General features: G+C 45.4%; 2 protein-coding genes across 3 annotated transcripts in view; one reads left to right on the top strand and one right to left on the bottom strand.

The window, feature by feature from the left end:
• The window catches only part of LOC142775962 (uncharacterized), a 90,422-nt gene extending 84,860 nt beyond the window's left edge, over nt 1–5,562 (top strand). The window contains exon 3 of the mRNA XM_075878598.1: nt 5,317–5,562. Within this exon, the coding sequence (XP_075734713.1) occupies nt 5,317–5,339 (23 nt within the window). The 3' untranslated portion in view covers nt 5,340–5,562. The remainder of the gene's footprint in view (nt 1–5,316) is intronic.
• Nucleotides 1–27,678, bottom strand: part of LOC119187366 (ribosome biogenesis protein bop1-B) — a 116,346-nt gene that overhangs the window by 56,294 nt on the left and 32,374 nt on the right. For both annotated transcript variants that reach the window (XM_075878593.1, XM_037435531.2), the window contains 3 exons: nt 23,005–23,224; nt 11,630–11,731; nt 9,550–9,660 (listed from right to left, as the gene is read on the bottom strand). In XM_075878593.1, the coding sequence (XP_075734708.1) occupies nt 9,550–9,660; nt 11,630–11,731; nt 23,005–23,224 (433 nt within the window). The remainder of the gene's footprint in view (nt 1–9,549; nt 9,661–11,629; nt 11,732–23,004; nt 23,225–27,678) is intronic.

Raw genomic sequence — 27,678 nt, 5'->3', positions numbered from 1 at the left:
CTTTACTGGCTTTGATCAAGAACCAACCGCTTGGCTGGATGAAATCCATTCGTTGGCCCGTCGACATGCATGGACTGACGACGTGACGCTATCGCTAGCCGTAAGCCGACTGCGCGAGTCCGGCGAAGCGTGGCATCAATACAATGGCTGCAAGTACCAATCCTGGAGTGACTGGACTACAGCCTTCGTCACGGCCTTCCCACCACTTCCATCCGCATACAACGACCATTTCATGCGCATGCGATCGCGCCGGCAGGCTCCATCGGAAGACGCCCGTAAATACGTCTACGATAAGCTCGGGCTTCTCGACAAATGTGGCATTACATGGATCTCTCCGGCTGCCCACCAGTATGTCGTTGATGGTTTGGCTGACCCTACCCATGCTGCCATCTTATCTTGCCAGTCACCTGAAGCGTCACCCCAGGTTTTCACTCAAAAGGCAGCCGAATTCCAGCAAAACTCTCGTCGTCGGCTTAACTTGGACACATTACCGACTGTCCGTCCGACTTACGCCTCCACACGACACGGATGCTTAAAGTGCGATCGCATTGGCCACAACGCCAAGGAGTGTCGTCAACCGTTCCAGACCCGAATCCACTACAAAGCTTGTCAAATTCCTCGGATGTCCATTCATGTTGAGGGAATAGGTGACCTATCTGCTCTGGTGGATACTGGTGCAGATTAAACGGCACTACGCCTACGTCATGCTCCGGAAACTATCCGACCGTGGACGCAACCTCCCCTCTGCAGACTTGGAGGGAGTGCTATGCCAGTCGGAATGCTCGACATTTCAGTCCGGACGGTAGCAGGCACTAAAGTTCTTCCAGCCATTCCCGTCTTTGAAGACCTCCCTGCAAACATGATCCTTGGTGCTAACTTCTTGCTATCTGATGACATTGAGCTCACCATAGATCGCGGCCACGTCGAGCTCCGGTCTTCGACAGCTGGGACTACCGTCACAAACCTGCCACCACCGACAGGTGAGCCGTCCACTCCGCCAACCTTATCTTCTATATTGGCTCGCCATCAGCCAGTACAGTGCAGTCCACTTATAACGATATCGAGAAAACCTAAAAATATGATCGTTATAACCGGTGATCGTTATATCTGGACTGCCGCCAAAAAATCGTCGCCGGACGTACCTTTTGTAGCTCCAGGCTTCATTTCGCTATTTTCACCAATTAATAAATATTGTAGATAGTAGGATGTCAAAAACAAGACTTTATTTCTTACTCCGAAGAACGCATCACGGGTTCGCTGAGGAAGAGAGACTGACCGACGGCGGGGTGGGAGCAGTGGGAGGAAGAAAGCACAGCCAGAGGTACACAGCCGGAATGCCAACGAGGCCCCGCCCCGATGCCGCCGCGCCGCTTTGCTTTTCGCTTTTTTTATTTTCTCTCTCCCGCTTTCGTTCGGCAAGCTACGAGTAGCTTGCCGGCTTGCCGTTGTAGAAGGCGGGGAGCCGCGGAGCGCGGCGCTTTGCTTTTCGCTTTTTTTTTTTTAATTCTCTCAGCCTCTCCGCGGTCGACGCGCGGCGAGGCGCAAAACGTGACACAGCTGGCGCCATCTGTAGCGCGTCGCGCCAACTCGCGATGCTCTCCTCGGCTTTTTGAACGGCCGGGACGCGCTGCCGGCGCTGTGCTGCAGTGGCGGCAGATACGTACTCGCCTACGCTAACTTTTCGTCTTGTCTCGACATAGTTCGTTTCAGAGGAACTTATCAATCTAAATGTTACGATTATTCTGAATGAAACATGCCGTCCACGGCAAACTTTTCATCGTTGTATCCGATATGCGGTGGATAACATATCGTTATATATGGTTTTTTTCCCCATAGCCCCAATGCATAAAATGAGACTGTTAAGTCGACCCATCGTTATAACCGATATATCGTTATATGTGGTATCGTTATAAGTGGACTGCACTGTATTCCCTAGCAATACAGCAGAACTGCCAGGCACTAATTTGCTGCTCCATTGCATACCAACGGAAGATCATCTGCCAATATGCGTACCACTGCGACGATACGCTGAACGAGAACGGGCAGTGATCGCAGAACAAGTACATGAAATGCTTGCCGTGGGCATCATTAGGCCGTCATCGAGTCCGTGGGCAGCGCCAGTTTTCCTTGTTCGCAAGAAAAACGGATCACTACGCTTCTGCGTGGACTACAGGCAGCTCAATAAGTGTACAATGCCTGACTCCTACTCTTTAACCCGCATTGATGACGCTGTTGATACAGTACGTCACTGCAAGTTCTTTTCGTCGCTTGATTTACGCGCAAGGCACTGGCAGATTAACGTCGCGGAGAAAGATAGATGTAAAACAGCCTTTCGCACACCTTTCAATTTGTATGAATTCAACCGCACGCCGTTTGAACTAAGAACGGCTCCTAGCACTTTTCAGCGTGCGATGAATTCAGTGCTCGGACCATTGAAAAACCAAACCTGTGCAGTGTACTTAGACGACATCCTGATCATTGGCAGGACGAAGGATGAACACCTTCGCAATTTGGACGAAGTACTACACAGACTCTATGCAGCAGGGTTTCGTTTAAACCAAGAGAAATGCCGGTTTGGGGTATCCAAGATTTCGTACCTGGGACATAATATATCTCCTGTTGGCATTCAGCCACTCCCGGAGCGAATAGCTGCCGTGTCGCAGTATCCCACACCAACCTGCTTGAAGCAGGTTTAGTCATTTCTGGGTATGGCCTTGTATATGCGAAGGTTCCCCGCTTCGCTTCGATCGCAGCTCCCTTGAGCAGTCTTCTTAAAAAGGACGCGTGGTTTGAACGGGGCGTTTCACAAGAAAATGCTTTTCGAGTTATAAAAGAAAAGCTCACTTGTTGCCCCATACTAAGTCACTTCAATGAGGACTGGTCCACCGAAGTGCACGCTGATGCCAGCCAAGTCGGCCTAGGAGCTGTGTTAGTGCAGCGTGATCCAGATGGCGTGGAACACGTGGTCGCTTATGCCAGCCGAAAACTTTCAGACACCGAGCGCCACTATCACTCCAACGAGCTTGAATGTCTTGCAGTGGTATGGAGCGTCGATGATAAGTTTCTGTTACATGTGTAGATTACCTGATGGCCAGGCGGTAGTGACAACCGTGAACAGTAGGCCATAAGGCCCGCGAAGAACACGAGAACATCTTGAGCCCTGAGCCCAGAACGAACTGTTTTATTATTTCCCAAAACGGCCACCCCGCTGCTGTGCCAGGCTTGCACAGCTCACACAACTATCAGCGCCGCGTGGGGGCGCTGCATTTGAACCAACATTGTAACAGTTTCGGCATTATCTTTTCGGGCGTAAATTCACTGTTGTGACTGATAATGCTGCTATAGCATGGATGTTCTCCAAGCAGCAACTTAAGCACAAATTTGCCCGGTGGATAATCTTACTGCAAGAATACGATTTTGATGTGCGCCACCACGCCATCGGGCTAAACAACGTCTCCGATGCACTCTCACGGAACCCCCTTGACTGCGCGCAACAAACGAGGCAAACCCACATTTTTTTTCGCTTAGATCGATATATCCCGAGCCCAACAGGAGGATAAAGATTTGGCATCCATTATTGCATCTATCACTGACAAGGGAAATCGCAGTACTTTTGTGATGCGCAATGCCGCATTGTACCGGCGTCACTGGCGAGCGGACCGATCCGAAGAACGTTGCCTCCTGGTGATCCCGAAATCCCAAAGGTCAGAAATATTACGAGCCATTCATGACTCCCCAGAAGGCGGATACACCAGCCAAGAAGCCACGCTCCGGAAACTACAAGGATGTTTTTGGTGGCCGAAGATGCAAAGTAGCGTCCGTTCTTATGTCGCCAGTTGCAAAATCTGTCAGCAGTTTAAGCGACTACCTGGGTGTCAACCTGGATTACTAACACCAATCCAGATACCCGAAACAATTTTCCACATGATTGGCATTAATTACATGGGACCTCTACCCACCACCACTGCGGGAAATCGTTACGTCATTGTAGCAGTAGACTACCTGTCAAAATACGTGGAAGTGGAGGCCGTGCCATCTCTTGCATCCACTAACCTAATCGACTTCCTCAAGCACCGATTTGAATGGAGACATGGCTTACTAAAAAAGTTGATATCTGATCGCGCTACATCGTTTTGTAGCGGGGAACTGAAAAAAATTCCGCTATATCCACGAAGTGAATGATGATGAGTGGGCGAAGCTCCGGAGGTAAACCTGGTAAACCATGAATCCTCTGTACATTCTGCCCACTCGATTTTATTACATCGCTCCCCCTAGCGTACGTCGCCGCACTAAATCGAACAATTGCCTTCAACCAATGACACGCGCCATATGTGACATCATCTCTATTTTATAAGATCTCGTGTCTTTCATCAACTACAAGTACCGCTTTCTAGTTTATAACATCTTGCATCTTTTCATCATCAGCTACAAGTACCACCATCTAGTAAACACTACAAGAACTAAACGAGAGGTGGCTACATACAGGAGACGGTACCGCCATCTAGTTAACACTGCAAGAACTAAACTAGAGGTGGCTACATACAGGGGACGGTACCGCTATCTAGTGAACACTGCAAGAACTAAACTAGAGATGGCTACATACAGGCTACAGGGGACGCATAGCCCACGCCCTAAGGAGCTTCGCCCCTAAAAGTACCTTTGCACGGCAGGCGTGCAGCACCACTTCGCATCCGCGTTTCATCCTCAAGCAAACGGCCTTACTGAGAGAACTAACCAGAGCATCCAGGCCCGACTTGCTCCACATACGAAGGCAGGGAAAAGAGGAGAGGCCGACTGGGACGTCCACCTTCCGTCAGCCGCTTTTGCGATTAACACGGCACTGCAGACATCTACCGGGAAAACGCCCTACGAAATCGTTTATGGAAAGCTACCACAGCTGAAAGCAGTCCTCAGTCTGGATGCTCCCATTATAGTTCCACGTGCCAACGATCGTAAAGCAGCCTGTCAGAAGATCCGAACTAAGCCGATCAAGAAAGCCACCCACGCATAAGAAAATCAAAAGCGCCACTATGACAGACGCCGTACGCCCGCTCCTGCTTACAACATCGGTGACGAGGTCTCGGTGCAAAAGGCACCAGCGGGCCCGGCAAGAAACTACTCCCTAAGTTCGCGGGCCATTCACAATTACTCAGCGTGTAGGAGAAAATACCTGGCGTGTGAACACCTCAGATGCGAACTTCACTCTCGATAGACGCAAAAGAAACAACTTTGCCGTGCATGTGTCGCGCTTGAAAAAAAGCAGCCGGACCGCTGCAGGTGCAATGAACTGTAATTTCCTTTTTTTTCCTTTGTCAGGTCCGCAGTGTGGCCGAATGTAACGAAGAGCGGCGCGGCAGCTGTGGGCCATGGGCTGGACAGCAGGGAAGAGGCAGAATAGAACAGCTTGCCCGACAAACGAGTGTTGTGTCTGTCTCACTCATTACGATATATAGTATATCGAAAATCTGATCCTGATGAAGGCCAGACTCTAGGCCGAAACGTCGAAATAAACCACATTGTGACCGCTCACGGAGGATCTACGATTACTTGCAACGCTACGGCCACTCAACCACCATGCCGGCCTATATATATGTGCATGTATGTATGTATGTATATATATATATATATATATATATATATATATATATATATATATATATATATATATATATGCCATGGCAAAAAAAATATTTGAAAGGGGGGGAGCCTCTTTCCGATGTGCCCCCTCTCGCCTGGCTATGCCACTGGCCGTCGACATATTGTTTTGTGTAATATCTCAATCGATAACATCCCCCGACGCATTGTGTGTTTTTCAAGCAGGCAAAAGCACGTCAACAGGGGTGACGAACACAGCTTAAGCAGAGATAAAAAAGTCAGTTTCGCCACAAGGGCGAAGCAATGAATGCGATAGCAACAACTTGAAATGTATCGCTGAGAACTGCAAGCAGAGCCAAACGTGCAGCGCGCTGCTCACGCACAAATGACGCACGAAAACAACATACACAGGACCAGAGTGATATAAAACGTTTACCACTCGACATTAACACACTGTTTAAATAAAAACAACGCACAAAACGTAGTCACTAGTACAGATGAGATACTACTTTGCTGTGTATGAAAAGAGCGCTCTTTTCGCAAACAGGGCCTATGCCGCCAGCGAAGTGACCTTTGTGTTGGGGCCGGCAACTAACGCAATCGTTCCGGTGAAAGCCAAAGGCATATGATTCTCCCCATGGAAGGACAAGCACGCGTGCACAAGCATCTAACTCCCCCCCCTCTTCGCGGGGCAAAGTAGGCGTGGGAGATTAGCGTGTGTCGGTGCATCGTGACAGGCTGGGCGCCAAGCGCCCAACCTGTCACGATGCGTTGACGATGCGGCTTTTTTTTTTCTTGAGTTTTCATAGATATATAGATATACGGTGAATGACGGTGGCGGCATAACACCAGCCAAGACTCCATGTAATTGACTAAAAAAGCCAACCTACCTCCTTTGCACGAAGTGCAGATGCGATAGCATCACCCCGTGTGCCAGGCCTGCCATCGATTGTTACTAAAGCAGAGAGGAACGCGCCACCCATCAAAAAGCAGGAAGGAACTAGGAACGCAAAGAGGGTGGGGGAGGGGGCATTGTTATGAACTTTGGGTGTGATGACTGACACTCACGCTAATTCGGCAGGCATTAAAGACAGCTGTTATACCCTTCTATCTTAAACTCTCAATGCGAACAAACTGTTGGTATCGCATTCATTGCTAAGAGCCTAAGTGAAACTAACAAATAGTATCTTTCCGACACAACGCCACATAACTCAGATGAACGCTGGTTATACACCAGAACACAGCGAGCTCAGTGCTTCCTGCCATATCGAAAAGCACGTGGCGCTGTTTGTTGCAAGCGTGGTGAAGCAATACTCTCAACTGCCAGGCGAGCAGACGCTCTGCAAATCAAACGCAAAACTTCACAACTTGAGTCCAGCTGTAAGCATGTTTCGCGCTGTTCCTGTGCTGATTTCATGTGAAACGTCGAGGAGACCTTCCTCGACAGTCAGGAATGTCTGCAGCACGTGCATTGCGGACTACGGAAGCAGCTTTATCAGGTACGTATTATTGCGATTGAAAGAAACGCAACCAGGGGAAAGCGTTGCTTTAGACTCAGAAGAACTGGGGCGTGCCTTGGCTGTGACAAGGCAGAATTTGTGCTATAAGCCGGCGTCAAGGTAGCGCTAGAATCTGGTTCCAACTTACACTCATGCACCGCATGTGTATGAATTGCCAGTCCTGTCGGGCACTCGGAACACACACGTGCTGCAAAAGTGCCAGCCAGAACAAGATATTAAAATGCTACGGTAATGCCGGCTGAAAGCACGTGTAGATTCACCTAGTGACAGTCAAGGCATGTAGCAGTTCGTCCGAGTAGAAAGTCATGCTTTCCGCGCCGTTCACGCATTGTGACAGTAGGCCATGCAGTTGTACTAAACATGTGCGGTGCGTGTATCCACGCGTGAGTCGTAATACGTGTATCCTATTATTGACATGTGGCCTGCGAAAGAGTGCGGCAATAGTTTTGTGCCTCATACTACAGGCATACTGCACGCAAATCGCTGCTGTAAAGTGAAACAGCTGGAGTCGCGCTTGAATAAACGCAATAAGTATACTTACTCATACACTTCACTGGGCTGGTAGTTTTTCCTGCTGTTGCGATTATATCCTAAGGTGGCGGATGTCGGAATTTTCCGTTGTGGACGGAAATCTGTGCAATCGCGAAACATCGCACCGGCACGATTCTCGCGATGCGCTGTGAACTTCACAAACAGCGCTCAGCAATCTCTTCCTCTTGCGCTGGTTGTTGTCGCATCAGATGACAGCGCAGTGGTACCTAGATGACATTTTATAAGCGGGCGCAGCGTGAACAGACGCTTTTTTGCATTTTAAACTCCCACAGCCACTGCATTCCATGCTAGCGAGGCACGCCTTGGCATTTGCAAACAAATTATGGCGTCTCTGGGAGCGAGGATATACCGCCAAAGGCGCCTGGGTGCAAGATAGGCGTGCTCTCGTCTATAGGGACAATGATCACTCCAATAGCCAAAGCGGTTTTTGCACTGTCAGTAATCTAAACGCGAAGCAGAGGTTATAGTAGCAAAAAAAGTTTACAAGCATGTCTCACTAGGCCTCGAGATAGCAGTCGCGAGTGCACCCTTCAAGTGATGTAGCTTTCGCCCCCTCGCCCTTCCCCCCCAAAAAAACATGAAGCAATGAATGCGATGATGTGATGTTTATTTTTTTATCCATCAGCTATGGACCTTGGAAAGCAAGAGGCAGATATGTAATAAGGCGTACCCGCTTCACCGTGGGCCTTCCGACCCCAGAGCCACCAGCCATGCCTCCCTATTGAATGTGCGCGCATTAAAACTCAATTCCGGCTACTCTGACCAGGAAGCATGCTTTTAATAATGAGACGACATTAAAAAAAAGCATGCGAAAATTTCCAGTATGGACCCTAGCAGTCTCGAGCCCGAAATGGTGATTTAGGAGCTTTTAGGAGAAATGGTGTTTCAGGGTGTTTTGGGAGCTTTTACCGCAACAGCGATTATAACTGCAGATGTGCTGGTGGAAGGTATTACGAAAATGAACTTCTAAATCAAGATCCATGATTAAAGTATACTAAAGGAAAAGTGTCAACACATTTTCACTGTGCATGTGTTCTTCTGTGGACGCGAAGTGCGAGAAATAGACTGCGATATCAAGAAGTCCACTGACAAATCACCGCCACAATTTCTCACACTGATTAGACTAGACGTCACGAGCCCCTGCGGAGAGCACATTTCACCATTAACTTGCGCAACAAAGTTGCGTTGGCCCCAAACATGGCATCGTAGATTACTTAGAACGCACGCGCGACCGCTGTTAGTTCAGCGGAATAATTTTAGGCACCCGATTGTGACTTTGGTGGCCCCGAGAACAAGATTCACATTTTTTGACGCGCCAGCATGGTTATTGCCGGTGATAGAAGCTCCAAAATCCTACTTTGGTGCAGTTTGGCGCAATTTTCGTTGATATCAGGATGGCGCACTAAATCTGACTAGGCACACTTTGCCCCAATTGGCAAAGGTGTGGGATCACTGCATTTGTTCATTTTGAATATGCCAAATTTCAGCAAATATAAGTTTGTTATGAGGCAAATTTCAATACTGCAATATTTGGTCAAATATTAAAAGCACTCAAACGCTAACACAAGCCTATGGATAAGCAGTTTGAAGCAGCAGTGATATGCTAAATTATCTGCAAAAGCATCCATTTCATCATTTATAAATTATACTTAGTAGACTCAAACCTCAATATAACAAACCCAGATATAATGAGATTTTAGTTATAACAAAGTAAATGAAAAACAGTCTTGTAGTATACATAGTGTCAGGAATATATGTTAATATAAAATTTTGGATATAACAAACTTACTTCTGTGTAATATGAAACCTTGTTGAAATGAGGTTTGAGTGTATTAATTAAGAATTTAAAGTAGCAAAAGGCTTCCCAAGCCCAGAGCCTTGCCTCTTCATTCGTGAATAAGTATTCTGCAGGTGGATTGTATGACTCTTCATGACCTGGAAGCTTCATCTTTGGTGCCGGAATGTAGCGCTGCATTCGGTCGTTTGGTTTCTCCTGCAAAACACAATTTAAATAGCAATAAGGAATAGAACAAGCCAAACTTCTGCTTCTTTACATCTCAAAAACCTAGATCTGATTAAGAGACAAACCAAAGTAGAAAACTACAAACCGATCACACCGTAAAAGCCCGCGCATAGCCCGTGGTTTTTTTTTCTCTAGATTTTAGGGTACGAAATTTCGGCATAGCGCAGTGTTATCATTATCATCAGGTGTTCGCGCACTTCTGCGCTAGGTGCTAGGTACTGTTAGCAGCAGTAGCAGGCATTAGCCTTACAGACCCACGTGTGCAACAGTGGTCAGTGGCCTTTGCTTCAACTTGGCACCCATAACGACAGCCACAATTTTGCTCCTGTGATTTTATGCCATGTCAGCATCATGCAGGCAGTACTCGGCTGCTTTTAAAAGGAAAGTTATCGTTACTGCCAAAACCATTCTCAACTGTGCCGCGGAACAGCAGTTCGGAGTCAACGAGCGGAGTATTCGTGGTTGGCGGAAGCAGGAAGACACCCTCTTTGCTTGCAATGGCCAGCGAAAAAGTTTCCGTAGACCAAAAAATAGAGCGTTTCCTGACATAGAATGAGAACTCGCAGATTTAGTAAAGGAGCAGCGAGCTGTACATCTCGCTGTTAAGATCAAGCTGCTACAAGCGAAGGCAAGGGAGATTGCTTGAGACAAAGGCATTCAGCCGGAGTATTTCAAAGCAAATAAGCATTGGGTGTCTCTCTTCATGCGCCGCGCTGGGTTCTCCCTACGTCGGCGTACGCTTACCTAGCAGAAGCGACAAAGGTGCTACGAAGTAGACCTTGTGATGTTTTAAAAGTGTGCCATTACGTTTTGAAAGGCTGTCTCCTTTCAGCTGGGCCAGATCGTCAATGGGGATGAAACGCCGACCTACCTAGATATGCCTTTGGCGCTGACGGTGCATCAGAAAGGCTCCAGGCAAGTTAACGTGCGATCGACTGGGAACGAAAAAAGGTGGGTGACTGTAATGTTCTGCATTGAAGATGGTCGCAATCTACCACCCTACGAAAAAACGAAAGACGCTGCCGAACGGGGCGAAGTTCCCGAAAAATGTCGTCGTCCGCTGCCAAGACTAAGGGTGAATGGACGAATCGCAAGTGCTTGACTGGATAAAGTCCGTGTGGTGTCGACGGCCCGGAGCACTGCTGGGGCTTCCTTCGATGCTTGTGCTCAATGGGTTTTGTTATCACTTGACAGACTCCGTAAAGCCACTACTGCGCGACTCCTGCACCGAGCTCATCTGCAGTTGCTTGATGTGTGCCTTAATAAGCCATTTGAGGACTGTGTCAAGTGCCTGTACACGAATTTGATGAGGTCTGGAGAACCAGAAGTGACCCCTGCAGGACGGCTGTAACGGGCCTCCCCAGCGATCCTGTGCTCGAGCGTAGTCGAGGCTTGAACCTGCATTCCCGAGACGCTCAATTGTCACCCGTTCAAACAGTGGTCCATCTCGAATGCACTTGATGGCCCTGAGGATGATAATGTGATGTGGGCGAACATTTCTGACAAGGGAGATTCAGAAGGGAGTGCGTCCGACAATGACGATGAATGAAGTGCGTCAATAAATGCATTTTTATGTTTTACTCTGGCTATATTCGGGTGAAAACTTCTTTTCTCGCGTTTGCTATCCTCAAATCCTACTCTGAACTATATGCGGGTCCAAGCTATATGCGTGCTTTTACAAAAATAACCCAAGGTTCCTCAACATTCACCTAAATCCAACATAAATGAGCATGTTTGCATTTATCCCTCTTCAAAATGCTGCCATCATGGCACATCTACAAAGTGAGGGAAGCGTAAAGCTAACTAACTAATACTGGAAGTATAGTTTTTCAATGCACTGGAAATAACGCAAGCACATTCATGAGACATACGTTAACATAAAGGAGGTATAATTCATTAGAAAGCATGAGCACAGGGAAGGATGTATGCAGCAACATACCTCATCATCCTTGTCCCAAAGTAAAGAGAACCTGTCAGCATCATGCCGCTTGACTCGTGGCTTGATCCAGCCCATCTTTATAGCATGCACCATCCTGGAAACCTATGTAAAACATAAAGTAAAGATCAAGTTGATGAGGGGCTTTAATAATCGCATTCTAAAGTTACGTATTCATGTGAGCTTTCACAGCCAAAGTAGACAATATGACAACTGCTTTCCTTGAAAACTATATATTCACAGCTTTCTCCTGTGCACAACATGTACAAGGAGAAGTTAATAGGAGTACGCATATCAAAATACCTTGCTAAATTTAACATTTTCCGTCTTTGTCAGTTCAGCTTTCACAATTGTTTCTCTACTAATCTGGCACTTCTTCATCTAACCGATCAACTAAAAAAAAATAATTGACGAAGGTTTATTTGCAGGATCAGTATTCATCGATCTAACAAAAAGCATTTGACTGTTTAAATTATAGTATTCTCTTTAGTGAACTTGAGGCGATTGGTGCATGTCATCCAACCCTATCGCTGCTCAAAAGCTACCTACATGATCGAAGTCAAATTGTCTGTTTCTAATGTATACTGCGAAAAACAAACTACTAACATAGTGTCCCTCAAGGATCTATTTTAAGACTGCTACTGTTTCTGGTCTATATTATTTATCTTCATAACTGTCTGTCCTCCACTAATTCCATCCTGCATGCTGATGACACTACCATGTTATAATCTCACGAAAACATTACACTTCTCGTTGACAAGCTAACCACTCAAGTGGAAAATGTTTCAAGTTGGTGCAGTACTAACTTGTTAACTATTAATGCAACCAAGACTAAATTTGTTGTTTTTTCCTCCCATCGAAACTACTCAGCATTCTTTCTTTCTTCAACTTTTGGATTGCACTACATTTTCCCCAGTCCCTGCTCATCTTTTCTTGGAATTTCTCTTGACTATAACTTGAAATGCATAGATCACATTTCTAAAATCAAAAAGAAAATAGCATACGGTATCCACGCTCTCAATTAAAACGGTATCCACGCTCTCAATTACATTGAAGTGTCTCCTGCGACTTCAAAAATTTTTTACCTAAATTATAACACAAATTAACAAGACATTGAAAAGAATTGCAAAATAAATGAACCACAGTCTTAAATAGTGCCAGGCCAAAGTTGAACGACTATAGAGTAATCTAAGATAACATGCTTACATGAATGTTGTTGAAACACACTGCGATCACATTCATGCATTGTAACCAGGTTTATATAAGTTTTTCCTTGCTAACTATTCAGTTTAATTTTGGCAAGATAATGTGAAGCATCGCATTTTTTTTTTTTTTTTGCAAACTTCATTTTTAGGACACATCTGATTTCTGCGATGCAGAAATACATTCTAGTTATGCTGTATACACTGAGAAACGTTCATTTAACTTTGGTCTGGCGATGGCAAGTATCCAATTTACATACTCAGAGGTTTTCAGAGCACATCTGGCCACACATTATAAAAATGGGAGTCCTAAGGGGGGACGAGGGTCTTAAAAAGTTAATTATTATCTTACTGTCATGAAAATTACCATGCATGGGCACCATTGAATAGAGATCTCAAATCTACAAACAGATTTCAATATCTTATTTAGAAAAAGGTGACGAGAAATTTCCACATTATAATTAAGTATTTTCTTACTGGTCGTTATGGTAACTTGCAATAAAAAAAAGTTAGTTTTTGAAACTACACGTTTACTGCAAAAGATTAATCCCACAGGCTAAAGCAAACTAGATGTCGAAATGGCTATTTCTTCGATCAGAAATTGTTTTTAAGCTTGGAAGGTAAAAGTGAGCTTCCAGTAATTAGCTGGTATTTATCATATAATTAAGATTCTATCAAGGTTGAGAGAAAAAAAAAAGCTTTAGCATGTAGTTCAAGTGCTGCGGAAAAGAATGGCACCAAGTTTGTTTAGATATTTTCATAGAAACTTGCTCAAAACATCCGTAAGGAAAAAATAACAATGCCAAGAAAATGATGTTTTCAGTTTTAAAAAGATTTAAAATTTCATATATTAAGCTGTTAATTAAAAATAAATGGTATTTTACAATAATATAAAATTTTTCCAAAACACACTTTTGACTATAAATACCTCCAATTACAATTTTTGCAAGTCGGTATTTTTTACAAGTTTGTGCTATTTTAAGAACCTTGTCCCCCCTTAAATGGTGCGCTTGTGAGCATGGTAGCACTTGTGAACACTATAAATGCACATTAGCTACACCAACCACATTCCTGTTCTTTACTGATGTTAATCAGGTCCGAAACAGAAAAGTAGAATGCTCAGTTTTCACTTCAGTGTCATGAGGGTCATAAAGAGGACACCGGGATAGGAAATCAGCGGCATAGTGCAGGCGACTGGATTTATAGACAACGAATTATGAAAATTTTATTAAGCACACATCTTAGCAATGAAGCCACTTAGTAAGATCTTTCAGAGAGAACAGCTAGCAGGGACCATATTTCGAGATGATTATGAAAGCTGATATATCCAAAGTGTCACCTCTGATGGGCACTGATTGGCTAGTAAGTGAAAAAGAAAAATTGGTGGTGCTATTTAGTATTTCCTGCAATGTCAAATTTGTGTCTAAGCACCCTATGGTGCTCTTGACGTGCCTGAAATAAACAAACACACCTTTCCCACCAGTTGGTTGTGAAGTCTAGCAATACAAGAAAAGAGATGGTAGCTTTTTAGCCCCGTTTTTTGGTGGATATGTCCATTTTTTACGCTAAAGCTTTCAGCGACCATTACTTTGCTCTGTTTTCAGAGATTATAACACGAGGGCTATTCTTTATGGCTTGAATATACCAGTAGAATGAATTGTGCGTTGCTTGCATGATATTTTGCGCACCACCAAGATGTTGAGATGATCTCTGCAGCGGCACACCACAGCTGAACTTACCGAATATGCCATGTTACCCTCTCAACAAAAATACACTTTACACGAGGTGCATGCTTTAAAAGTTCTACAGTCGAACCCCACTACAATGAAACTGACGGGGCCCAGAAAAAATTTCGTTGAAGCGAAAATTTCATTGTAGTGAAATCGAAAAAATATAGCTGAGCTGAGCTTGCAGAATAAAAGAACGTTTATTCTCAATATTAAAAAATGTGCACTGCTTCCTATTCTTTCCCAGCAGCGTCACGACGTGATTCTCACCCATGCATAGCGAGGCCATCGTGAAAAGCACGCTGAAACAATGTTTAAAACCGCCTTCGTGAACGAACCAAACAGTTACATTAACACGCTAACAGCAGTTGTCCACCGCCAAAAGTATACGACAACGCCGAGATGGAGGCAGGGTATCGTGGAGCGGTGACTTTTGCATTATTCTATACCATTCTTATCATCCATCACTCGCGGATAGCTGATTTTGTTGATAATGCGGACGAACAGCCGCTCTGAATAGTTACCTTACTGGCCAAGCGTGAACATAATGATAAGCATAGGAATCAGAAAAAGCATCGTTCCATGGTTGCACCCAGCAGCTGCATGAAGGAAGCCATAGAACACCTATATACTACCACGAAGGTTGATTGATTGATTGATATGTGGGGTTTAACGTCCGAAAACCACTATATGATTATGAGAGACGCCGTAGTGGAGAGCTCTGGAAATTTAGACTACCTGGGGTTCTTTAACGTGCACCCAAATCTGAGCACATGGGCCTACAACATTTCCGCCTCCATCGGAAATGCAGCCGCCGCAGCCGAGATTCGAACCCGTGCCCTGCGGGTAAGCAGCCGAGTACCTAAGCCACTAGACCACTGCGGCGGGGCATACCACAAAGGAAACCATGAACTGAGTGACTGAGCTTCAGCTTCAGATCGCCTGCGGCTCAAAAGCAAGCCAGTGGCAAAAGCAGGGCAGTCTCATTGCCATCGCTATCGAGAAAAGACACGCCCATGCTTGCGGAACAGCGGCGGTTTCTGGTGGTGCCAATGCGTGTTTTAGACTTCGTTGACTCATCTTCAGGCTCTGAAAATGCATCGAAATGTTAAGGATTGGGTTTACTGCATAGAAATAAGTATCTGAGTCTGGAATTGCATTGTGAAATTTCGTTGAAGCGGGACGACCGAAGAAAAAGTGTTCGTTGTGACGACAATATTTATGCATTAACTCCTATAGACTGCTGACGGGGAATCGTAAATGTTTCGTTGTAGCGGAAATTTCTTTGAAGCGGCGTTTATTGTAGCGGAGGTCGACTGTACTGTTAAACAATTATGCAAGAAATATTAAGGCACTTCCAAAACTTTTTTTTTATCTCAAGTAGCCGAAGCCAAGCTTAGCCACTGCACAGAAGCTTGTACACTCGAAAATGCCACTACAGTATTAGGTCGCCTTGCACTTGTACAGAGTGCTCACTCTTGTGTTGTGAGATGTTTAAAATCACCAAAAGGCTAGTGCAACGATGCTGTCACGGGCAAGCAGCTGATTAAATTATTGAACACGTCGGACTATATATTACGTAAGGGACACTGTCTCGTTTCGCAATCATATCAGAATACAGGCAAGGAGCATGCGGTGACCAGTGACTACCAAAAAAATACAAAGGTCTAAATAAGTATGGTTGAAATTTCACAACTGCCCAAATGAGAAGAGCCACGCGCTCGTGCTCTGCTGTAATGAAATGACTGAGCTCAGCTGCAGGTAGAAGGCCGCTGGCATAAGCAATAACACAGTCACAGTCCTGCCGGCATTGAGCTAGTACAGCATCGATACTATGGCTGCTTGCATATGCAAGGATCTCAGTAGGCATAGCAGGGCTAACGTGAACCAGTATAAGAGTATTGAGCACTGTTATAAGTTATGAGAAACGAGGAAGAGGAAGAAGTGATCGCAGAGAACAGCTCCAGCGTTCAGCTCTCAAAGTTTTCTCAATTTTCTCTGCGACTTCTGCAATCTGAGACAAGAACACTGGGGGACGCGGTCCCGTAAAATGGGGGATCAAAACCCCGCTCAGCTTCTGGGTCCTGGACCGCCTCATCAGGGTGCGTCTGATGTGAGTGACCGCTTCGGCCCCAACGTGGGGCACAGTTACGGTTCTGATGGCTCTTCCACCGAAGACATGGCCTCGGACAGTGATTTCACCCCTGTTACAAGCCGCCGTCTGAAGAGAAAGATCAGAAGGACGTCGCCGACTGGTTGACAGGCACTGAAAAAGGCGAGTAGCATGCGGTCCTTCACAATCTCGTACATGCTGACAATGACGACAGATGTCCTGAACACTCTAAATAGGCAAAGCTTATCGGAGTATTTCGAACGTATTGCACCTGGCCAGGTTGAGGAAATACGTATAAATACCCGCAAGAACATCCTGTCGGTATCGGTTACTTCAAAGGCTATACTGGGCATGCTGAAGGCCATTGTCCAGTTGGGAAACATTCCAGTGCGCGCGTTTTCTGCGTATGACAAGGCAACTACGATAGGCGTCATTTATGATGTGGACGAGGAGATTACAGACTCAAGCCTCGAGAAATTGCTTTCTGCGACGGCTCCTGTAATTGGTTTTCACCACTTTGGACGGTCGCGTTGTGTGAAAGTAGTGTTCGAGTCCGAGTCGTTGCCTTCTCACGTCAAGGTTGGATATGTGCGTCATCCGGTACGCCCCTATGTACCGAGGCCTCTACAGTGCCATAAATGTTCGAAATTCGGGCATGTCAGTGCAGTTTGTAAGGGTGTGGTAACTTGCAAACGATGTGGTGGACCTCATGACGATGGCAACTGCAACGCTGCCACAAATTGTCCTAACTGCACGGGCGCCCACGACGCAACCTCAAAGGACTGTCCTAAAATGAGGAACCAAATAACTATGATGAAGAAGATGGTTAGGGACCACTCCACACACAGAGAAGATGCAAGGGCTGTCCGGCGCAGTACACGTCGTTCACGACATCGACGCAAACGAGGAAGCAGTGCTAACCGAGTTGAAGAACTGACATCAAATGTCCAGGCTTCACCTTCTCGTCGCTTGCTTTTACCGGCCAGAAATGAAGATATCTGTGCTTCCGTACCTTTACAGCCGACGAATGGACGAGCCAACCAGCCACCGGCCCGTAATACTTCAGAGTGGCCTTCTTTACCATCAAGACCCACGTGTACGCCTTCCACGCATAATGCTACTGAACGCAGCGAGCAGGACGACAACATAGATAATAATGACATCAAGAGTATGCTTAGAAATTTGATGGGTTTAATGCGCAAGATCCTTAGTGGTCTAAACAATCCGACGGCTAAAGCTGCTGTCCAGTTACTTGAGGTGCTGGAGCCACTTCTTGTTGTTCTTCAGTAAGCGAACATGGCCTCGATGTTCGAAGATCGCATGCGGCAGACGCTTGTTATGCAGTGGAATGCTTGTGGTTTACGTGGCCGTCTCTAATGTCAGACAGCGAGTATTGAAATACCAGTTCCCAATTATTGTCATCTGCAAACCAAACATGGATTCTACATTCAATTTATCTGGGTACGTCCAGCTTTGGTCTCGCAGTGATCACCGTGCAAGCAAGGTGCTAGTTTGTGTACGCCGCGATATGGCGTACGTACGACATGACATTCTGTCGCATACAAGGAATGATTACGTTTGCTTGACTATAAAGTATAAGAGGCGCACGTTGTCAGTTATCAGAGGATACATCCATCCAAGAGCGAGAATGGACTGCTCTCACCTTAGGTCTGTGCTTCAGGCTGCTCAGAGCCCCCACATTGTCATTGGAGATTTTAACTCTCATCATCCCCTCTGGGGTAGCACTGTAATGAACGGCCGTGGCAGAGATTTGTGCGACTTCGTGTGTAATTTTGGACTAAGGGTGCTGAACGACGAATCGCCCACTTTCATTCGGGGTACTTCTTACAGCAGCTGCCTCGACATTGCATTTGTATCCAGGAGTCTCCCGTCTTCTGCAGCTTGGTCCACGGATATAGAGACTCACGGTAGTGATCACTTGCTAACATATGTTCAGTTTAGGTGGTACTGCCGTTCAGCCACACGCTGCGTTCATCAGACAGACTGGCGTCTCTTCAAGTCATATGTGAAAACCAGCTGTCAGCGCACTACTACACCATCCGAAGTAGAGGCCATCATTTCTTCGTCCCTGCGTGACACAACAAGACAAGTTACCATTCTGCTGCAATGATCAGCTATCGACTTACAATACGAGGCCCTTCGTGCTATCCGTCGCTGCGCAGAACGGCGATACAGAAGAACAAGATCACCGTCAGACCTCTCAGCCTGTCGTCAAGCTCAACGACACGTTCTTCGGCATCTCGGCAAGCTGGACAGGCAACGATGGAGGTCGTTCTGCGGTTCTTTGGACCCAAGACAGCCTCTCTCTAAAATCTGGCAGATAGTACGAAGTCTACAATCTTCTCCACAACAAATTTGGCCATTCCGTGCGGTGGCTCTACATCAAGGTCGGAGTGAATTAGAGGTAGCCAAGGACTACTGTAGCCTTGTCGTTTCCACCACTGACACTGTGACCCAAACTCTTACGACCACTGTGCCCCCGTGCTTCGACGAACGCCTCGAAGTGCCTTTTACAACGCAGGAACTGGACGCTGCAATTTCACTTTCCCGGCGCTCATCGGCACCCGGGCTGGACGGAATTATGTGCGCTGCACTTCGCCATCTTGATACAGAAGCACGACAGATCCTGTTATCTTACTACAACACCTCCTGGGAGTCAGGAAATGTTCCAGATAAGTGGAAGTGCAGCCGCATAATCGCACTGCTTAAACCGGGGAAGTGCCCTAATAAGCTTTCATCTTACCGGCCGATCGCCTTAAGCAGCTGCGCTGGCAAAGTCATGAAAAGGATGGTATTGTCGAGATTAGAGTGGCTCTTGGAGAGCAACAATCGCTTTCCTGCGTTCATGAATGGCTTTAGGAGAGGCCGATCAGCCATTGACGGGGTCATCAACTTAGTCTCCGATGTTGAACACGAAAGATGTCGAGGCAGATTAGTGGCTGCTGTTTTTCTTGACATTAAAGGCGCCTACGACAATGTCTTACATTATGCCATCCTTGAAGCGCTTGAGGATCTAGAAATCGACGGACGACTGTATGCATGGATTGTGAGCTACCTTAGCGACCGTACCGTGTATATGTCAACAAGCGATGGAGATACAGACCATTATAACATTCACCGTAGTGTTCCCCAAAGGAGTGTTCTCAGTCCGACACTTTTTAACATCACCTTGATTGGACTTGCTACTGAACTTCCTGACACGGTGAAGGTGAGCACATATGCGAACGACATCTGCATCTGGGCTTCTGGAGCTACGCGCCCCCAACTGCGTGCTCGACTGCAACGTGCAGTGACCATCACAGCAAGGTACCTACGTCGCCAGGGTCTCACACTGTCAACTGAAAAATGCGCAGTGCTTGCATTTACACGAAAACAAATGACAAAATACCCACTAACTGTGAATGGAACAGAAATTTGTGCTGTTGTGCAACACAAATTCCCGGGTGTTATCCTCGACCGGAATCTATCGTGGTCAAAACACGTCACAGCCTTGAAGTCAAAGCTCAAGAGTTTTATCCACGTTCTTCGGGTCATAGCCGGAGCAAGATGGGGCCCTTCAAAGGCAGCTCTCCTGCAACTGTACCAATCTTTATTCGTAGGGTACTTACGATACAGCATGCCTGTGCTTTCAAGCATGAAGCCCAGTTGTGCGAGCACGCTAGAAAGCATCCAAGCTCAAGGGTTGCGCACATGTTTGGGCTTACCTCAATGCACATCAACCAAGGGAACTCTCGCCGAAGCTCGGGCTTGTCCAATCAAAATATATGTACTCTGCGAGCCTCTTTGAGTCCACCTTCGCCTGTTGATTCGACACAGGCAACATCCCCTATCAGCGCTCCCTGCCAGCCACCGAGACTACGATACACGATACAGCATGCCTGTGCTTTCAAGCATGAAGCCCAGTTGTGCGAGCACGCTAGAAAGCATCCAAGCTCAAGGGTTGCGCACATGTTTGGGCTTACCTCAATGCACATCAACCAAGGGAACTCTCGCCGAAGCTCGGGCTTGTCCAATCAAAATATATGTACTCTGCGAGCCTCTTTGAGTCCACCTTCGCCTGTTGATTCGACACAGGCAACATCCCCTATCAGCGCTCCCTGCCAGCCACCGAGACTGCAGTAATTCAAGAGCTATATCGCAGCTCCAGAACATCATACCGCCAAGATTCTCTCCCCCACGTGTTCCTTAGACACCTCTGTGGCTCCTGCCTAGACGACTTGTCATACTTCAGATTCCTGGGATTATGAAGAAGTCCCTTGTATCATCGATCGGCCTAAAGCAACTTACACTGCTGCACATTTATACTATGTACGACAATGTGGCGCACATATACACTGATGGATCTACCACGTCGCTTACCTCCGCCGCAGCCTTTGTCATCCCGCAGATGAAGATAGCTCGACGTTTCAAGATAGATCACAAGACCACATCAACAGCCGCGGAACTTGTTGCTATTCGGGAGGCAATACGTTTCATGTCGTCAGAACCCGCTCGTAAATGAACGATACTGTGCGATGCCAAAACTGCTCTTCAAACCATCGATGGCTTCATGAGACAAGGTCCATATCATATTTTATCGATTGAAATAGCAGAGCTTCTTGGCATTGCTACAAAAAATGGACATCATGTAACATTTCAATGGATACCTGCTCATTGTGGCATAATGGGCAATGAAGAGGCAGACGCTGAAGCTAAGAGAGCTTTAAATAGTGCCTTGGAAGTGTGCATCGCGTTTTCTCGACAAGATATTAACATCCTATTATGACGCGTAATGCACAACTCCATCTTAGAGCACTGGCAGAAACCAGAACACCAGCACAAGCGGCTGCACAAATGGGACCCGGAAATGAAGTTCCGTATGCCTCACAAGTTAAAGCGAAGCATCTCATGCATTATCCACCGCATTCGCCTCGGTGTGGCTTACACAAGACGTTACACCCACTTGAATGGCTGTAATGACACAGGTCCCAATTGTGGTCACTGTCGGTTGCCAGAAATGCTCGAACATATATTTTGCGACTGTCCAGCATATGCAAGCGAACGTCAGCAACTGATATCTTCGATTGGCCGATATGTTAGTTGACCATTAACCGATGAGGTTGTGTTAGGTCCTTGGCCTGACGCCAGCAGCACACATGTGGTTATACGAGCCATCATCGCTTTCTTAGAAGCCACTGGACTGGATGCACGTCTGTAGTTACCCAGCCTAATAAGAACACATCATCTCTCTACCTTACCATCGTCATTCATCACTCTTTCACTCCGCACTCACCCTTCCCCAGTGTAGAGTAGCAAGCCAGAGCAAACTATAGCTCAGGCCGACCTCTCTACCTTTCTGTAAATAAATTGTCTTCCCCTCTCCTTTATGAGGGGGAGACAATTTATTTGTATGAGAAACGAAAAGCTTCTTATAAGTCTTATGAAAATGGAATGTGCTGTCTTAAAAGCACAGTGAGTGATCTCGCTGGGTACAAAATTTTTATGAAGCCTTGAAAGTAACTATAAGTGCAGACCAGTGAAACTACACACATGCTTTGCAGATTGGGCAGAGATAAGTTCTGCACTGATTTTCTTAGGGTCTTGTTGCGCACTATTAGCCTCAACGAGATTGCCAGGCACTCTAAATTGGTGGTGTTGCATGAAGCAACATGTGGACGAGTTAAGCTGCGGGCCAATAAACTGATCCTACCAAAGCTACTCAAATTTATTTGAAAAGTGTGCATGCATGCAGAAACAATAAACAGAGCAAAAAGAAAATCATTCAGAATTGCAAAACTTCAAAAATCCACACACACTAACCTAAAACCTATCAGTAAAGCTCTGACTTAGGCTATGTGGCACTGCATTCTAATGAAGCTTTGCTGAGCAACAGGCATGTGGAATGAACACACAGAACAAGACAAATGCATACATACTCGTTCTGGTGTCCGTGTTAATCCTAGTACTTGCCTTTTGCTCAGTGCAACTACATTAGAATAAAACCCATTGTTTACATTAGAGCATTAGATAAATGTAGCTAACGGTTACCTCTAAACTTTTTAGCAAAAGTTTCTTTGGGAGAAAATCCTGTGTTCGTGAAATAGAAAGCTACATGTTATACATTTCTTAACAATAAACGCTAACCCAAATGAATGTTGGAGGAAAAAAAAAGCTTCCAGTACAAAAGATCACCAGAATTGCTTGATTTCGGGGTTTGTTAAGCTTAATATCACGATTAATGGAATGACATTATCTGACAACTGAAAAGATTACGTAGTTGGGACAAATATATATATAAGCACAAAGTTATGCTGTAGATAGGAAGCAGGTTCTTACCATTTGCTTTTCTATCCTTGAGGGCACAAAACTTCGCTTCTGAGGAGGGTGACTAGTGACAGGATGGATCATGGTCTCATGGGAGAAGATGTCTTCAAATGGCTCATAAGGGTCATAGCTACCACTGGGGTAGCGTCCCTGTTGAAGCCGTTGAATAAGGTCAACATCTTCATCAGATAAAACAACATTCTGGCCGGTGCTTTTGTCTTTCACTGTTCGCCTGCAACACCACCCAAAAAGGCACAATGTCAAAATAACAGGCAAGGAAACACTCATTATCCTAGCACTTTGAACCAGTGCAAACCCTCAAGAACTCGACCTGCAGGCTTAACAAGATGTTCGAGGAAAGTCATGATACAAAGCACAAAAATTCAACAGATCCCACATACCTGGGAATCGACGTTATGCGAAGCATGCGCAGGGAAGGTGACCGTGTTGCAGTTTTTTATTGAGCGATATGTCATTAAATGACGCTAAATATATGTACAGATGCTGTACGCACACACATATGTTGAAGGGTTGCAGATGCTTATATAACCAGTTGTTTGCACTTGCACAAAGATGCCAACTGAAACATGCGCATTAGCAACACCAGAAGCTGATATGAAACGATTTTGATTTGTGGGGTTTAACGTCCCAAAACCACCATATGATTATGAGAGACGCCGTAGTGGAGGGCTCCGGAAATTTTGACCACCTGGGGTTCTTTAACGTGCACCCAAATCTGAGCACACAGGCCTACGACATTTCCGCCTCCATCGGAAATGCAGCCGCCGCAGCCGGGATTTGAACCCGCGACCTGCGGGTCAGCAGCCGAGTACCTTAGCCACTAGACCACCGCGGCGGGGTGATATGAAACGCTGATGCTTGTGAGGATGCGAGACCTGGACAGTGCTACATTAATCAACTTCAGCGCATGGCACCTAATCACAATGGATGTTAACCCGATGTGACGGCTGTATCAAAGGAGTTCATATGTAATGTTTGTAAAATTTGGTAGGCAGCACTGCAACCACTATTGACGTTTCACAAAGATTAGCGTCTAGTTCGAAAGCAGTTTCGAGACCTGGTGTAACTCTGTGGTAAAATGCTTCATTGCCACGCAGAATGCTTGGGTTCGATTTCAGCTGGGACCCTCACATTTATTCTTTGCATTCGTCGGGTCGACACTACCGATGTTGGGTATTTCTTAACGCTCACACGTTAAAACTGCCCATGTGTGTTTTCGTCGTTCCTGGGTAGATACTAAGTGTCAATAACCTGTGGCACATACACGCATACCAGCGGCACATACCCGCCCGTGGATATGTGCCGCTCCATATCTAAGATGAATATGTTTCAGTTGAAGGTAATTGCAATATTTCCCCCAATTAATCATCGAATGACCCCACTATTTGAGTTTATCCCCTCACAAATCGACCACCATAAAAATCTTTAGAATCGATAAAGTACAAGCGTAGTAACAGGGATTTGTTCCCCGCTTTAAGTGAGTAAGCTGAAACCTACACGAAGGGAATCATTTTAAAGGGTCAAGAAGCTATGATTGTACATCTGTGCGTGTCATTGTCTTGAGCCTTTCTTTTTTTCTTCCAATGTACAGCTTCCTTTCAGTGTGATTGTGAGTACACTGGTGTGCTTCAATATTGTGCATAGTTCTAGCACTACAGAACACAGTTATGAGCATGTCGTGGCATGCTGCGGTAAATATGCAGCTCACGATTTTCAAATCAGCCAATCCTTAAGCCTAATTTATGTGACAAACCTATAAACATTCTGGAACCTATAAACATTATATATAAACATTCTGGAAGAAATTTACAGGGGATCAACTGCTACCATAGTGCTTCATAAAGAAAGCAACAGAATACCAATCAAGAAAGGTGTAAGGCAGGGGGACACAATCTCCCCAATGCTATTTACCGCGTGCTTACAGGAGGTTTTCAGAAGCCTAGAATGGGAACAGTTAGGGATAAGAGTTAATGGAGAATACCTTAGTAACTTGCGCTTCGCCGATGACATTGCATTGCTGAGTAACTCAGGGGACGAATTGCAACTCATGATTACGGAGTTAGACAAGGAGAGCAGAAAGGTGGGTCTTAAAATTAATCTGCAGAAAACGAAAGTAATGTACAACAATCTCGGAAAGGAGCAGCACTTCGAGATAGGTAATAGTGCACTTGAAGTTGTAAAAGACTATGTCTACTTAGGGCAGGTAATAACCGCAGAGCCTAACCACGAGATTGAAGTAACTAGAAGAATAAGAATGGGGTGGAGCACATTCGGCAAGCACTCTCAAATTATGACAGGTAGATTGCCACTATCCCTCAAGAGGAAGGTATATAACAGCTGTATCTTGCCGGTACTTAGCTACGGAGCAGAAACCTGGAGAATTACAAAGAGGGTTCAACTTAAATTGAGGATGACGCAGCGAGCAATGGAAAGAAAAATGGTAGGTGTAACCTTAAGAGACAAGAAAAGAGCAGAGTGGATTAGGGGACAAACGGGGGTTAAGGATATCATAGTTGAAATAAAGAAGAGGAAATGGACATGGGCCGGGCATGTAGCGCGTAGACAGGATAACCGCTGGTCATTAAGGGTAACTAACTGGATTCCCAGAGAAGGGAAGCGGGTTAGGGGGAGACAGAAGGTTAGGTGGGCAGATGAGATTAAGAAGTTTGCGGGTATAAATTGGCAGCAGCAAGCACAGGACCGGGTTAACTGGCGGAACATGGGAGAGGCCTTTGTCCTGCAGTGGACGTAGTCAGGCTTATGATGATGATGATGATGATGTGACAAACCTAATTGAGCTTATAGCACCATTTGTTGAGAGAAGAATAAGCGATTTCTTGCTGACCTTATGGCATCATTTGCTGAATGAAGAATGAGCGATTTCTTGCTGACCTTAACATTTTCTGTATTTATGCGAATATAAGTCAATCGTTTTTATTTCCAATAATGTTGCTTATAATTAGATATCAGCCTATACTCATTCCCAAAGAAGCTCGACCTATATTCGTGATGAAAGCTGGCAAAGGTACTAAGCTAATAAAGTTACACTGCTGCACCAACCGTTTTTCAAGCAGCGCCAGCTATACTGGTACTTTAGATAGGTATATTTGCAGTTAGGTGACCCACCATGAAAATAAAAATGAGTAGCAATAGGACCTCAAATAAAGTTCAGAAACCACCATGAATGCTGCCAACTACAGTTACGACTCAGCCACAATAGATGTATATATATGCCAGCACACTCAGTCAAGATTTTTTTGTTAACTGATAAAACTGTCGAAATGAACATGGTATCATCATCAGAACCATGATCAACACATGCAATTCTGTCATTGCCAACTGTTGAGAAAATACAGACCTCCAAGGCCATGCTTTTGCATGTGGAGAATTGACACATATTGGGTATTGTGTGTGCTTATTTTAAGTAAGACATGCTTATTGTGAATGAAGGTACATCATGTTCCAATTTTTCTGTTTTGCAGAAGATATGGGTCAGCCTGTATTTGAATAATTTTGTTTCATTTCTCCTAGCCAACAATATATTGAGGTCAACGTATATTCCTGCTTGAACCATTTTCATGATATTACGGTAAGAGCAAAATCCATGTCGCGTGCTGCGCTATAATGGTCGACTCACATGTTCGCAGGAGCTTGTTTGGCAGCATTTTCTGACCATGTTAAAAAATTTGTTGCAGGGTTCCTTTAAAGCTATACTGAACAAAACTTTCCCACAAAGATTTCCAGCCAAACTGTAAGCCTGTGTGCTGAAACTTTTTGACACAGCTTTGCTTTCAAGCAGAAACTAGCAGAAAATAGTACAAGCATGCGAATATTCAAAAGTGTCGAATGGTGAACCAAGTAGTGTTCTATTCAAGTCAACTGTATGAAACATTCATGTGCTTGATTTGATAATCCTTTCCAAAACTCTGACTACATTTTTCAAAGAATTTTTGAATAATCAGCTCCAACGAAAAGACCCCAAAAGAACAAAACGCTGGAACATTATGGGGTCATTTTTCCTGTTTCAATTATTCAATAACTAAGATGCATGTAACTCATACTATTACAGGACTATCGAGGCTACATTATGAACTGGATGACTGCACTATAGACGGTTTAGCAAGAGCCTACCGGTCTCTGGCAACATTGTGCATTCACCAGAAAACCACACCAAGAAACATCCAGTTTAGCCTGCTCTTGCATGGTTTCAGCCTTTGTTGTTGGCCGCGGCTGCTTGTGTTCCGATATTTTCTGCAAATAAAAGTATTCCGATGAAGGGCTGACAACTTGGGCACAGCTTTGTCAAGCCAGGTTGCAGTCTGCAAGCCTGAACTAATTTTATATGCTAGTCAAAATGTTTTGTTTTGATCACGAGAGAAAACTGGATTCCTGTTAAGAGCGCATAGCCTAGCTTGTTCTTCCCACTTCATTAAAGGCAATGTAAAGCTCAGCGCATACTAATGGCACAGAGACGATACTCAGACTTTAGATTAGTCGAAGGTCCCGGTTACCGGGAACACATAAGTCGCTGTCGTCTCCCACTCGTGGCAGATACGTATACTGACGCGTGAAATGGGTAAGAAAATGTGAAAGCGAACACTGAAAATGTATCGCAAAGGTGTTTCTCGTGTAGTTTGAACGATAATAATGATGCATACTGTTTGA

This window comes from Rhipicephalus microplus, chromosome X (genome assembly GCF_043290135.1).
Source record: "Rhipicephalus microplus isolate Deutch F79 chromosome X, USDA_Rmic, whole genome shotgun sequence".
Lineage (NCBI taxonomy): Eukaryota > Metazoa > Arthropoda > Arachnida > Ixodida > Ixodidae > Rhipicephalus > Rhipicephalus microplus.
This window is presented reverse-complemented; position numbering and strand designations above follow the sequence as displayed.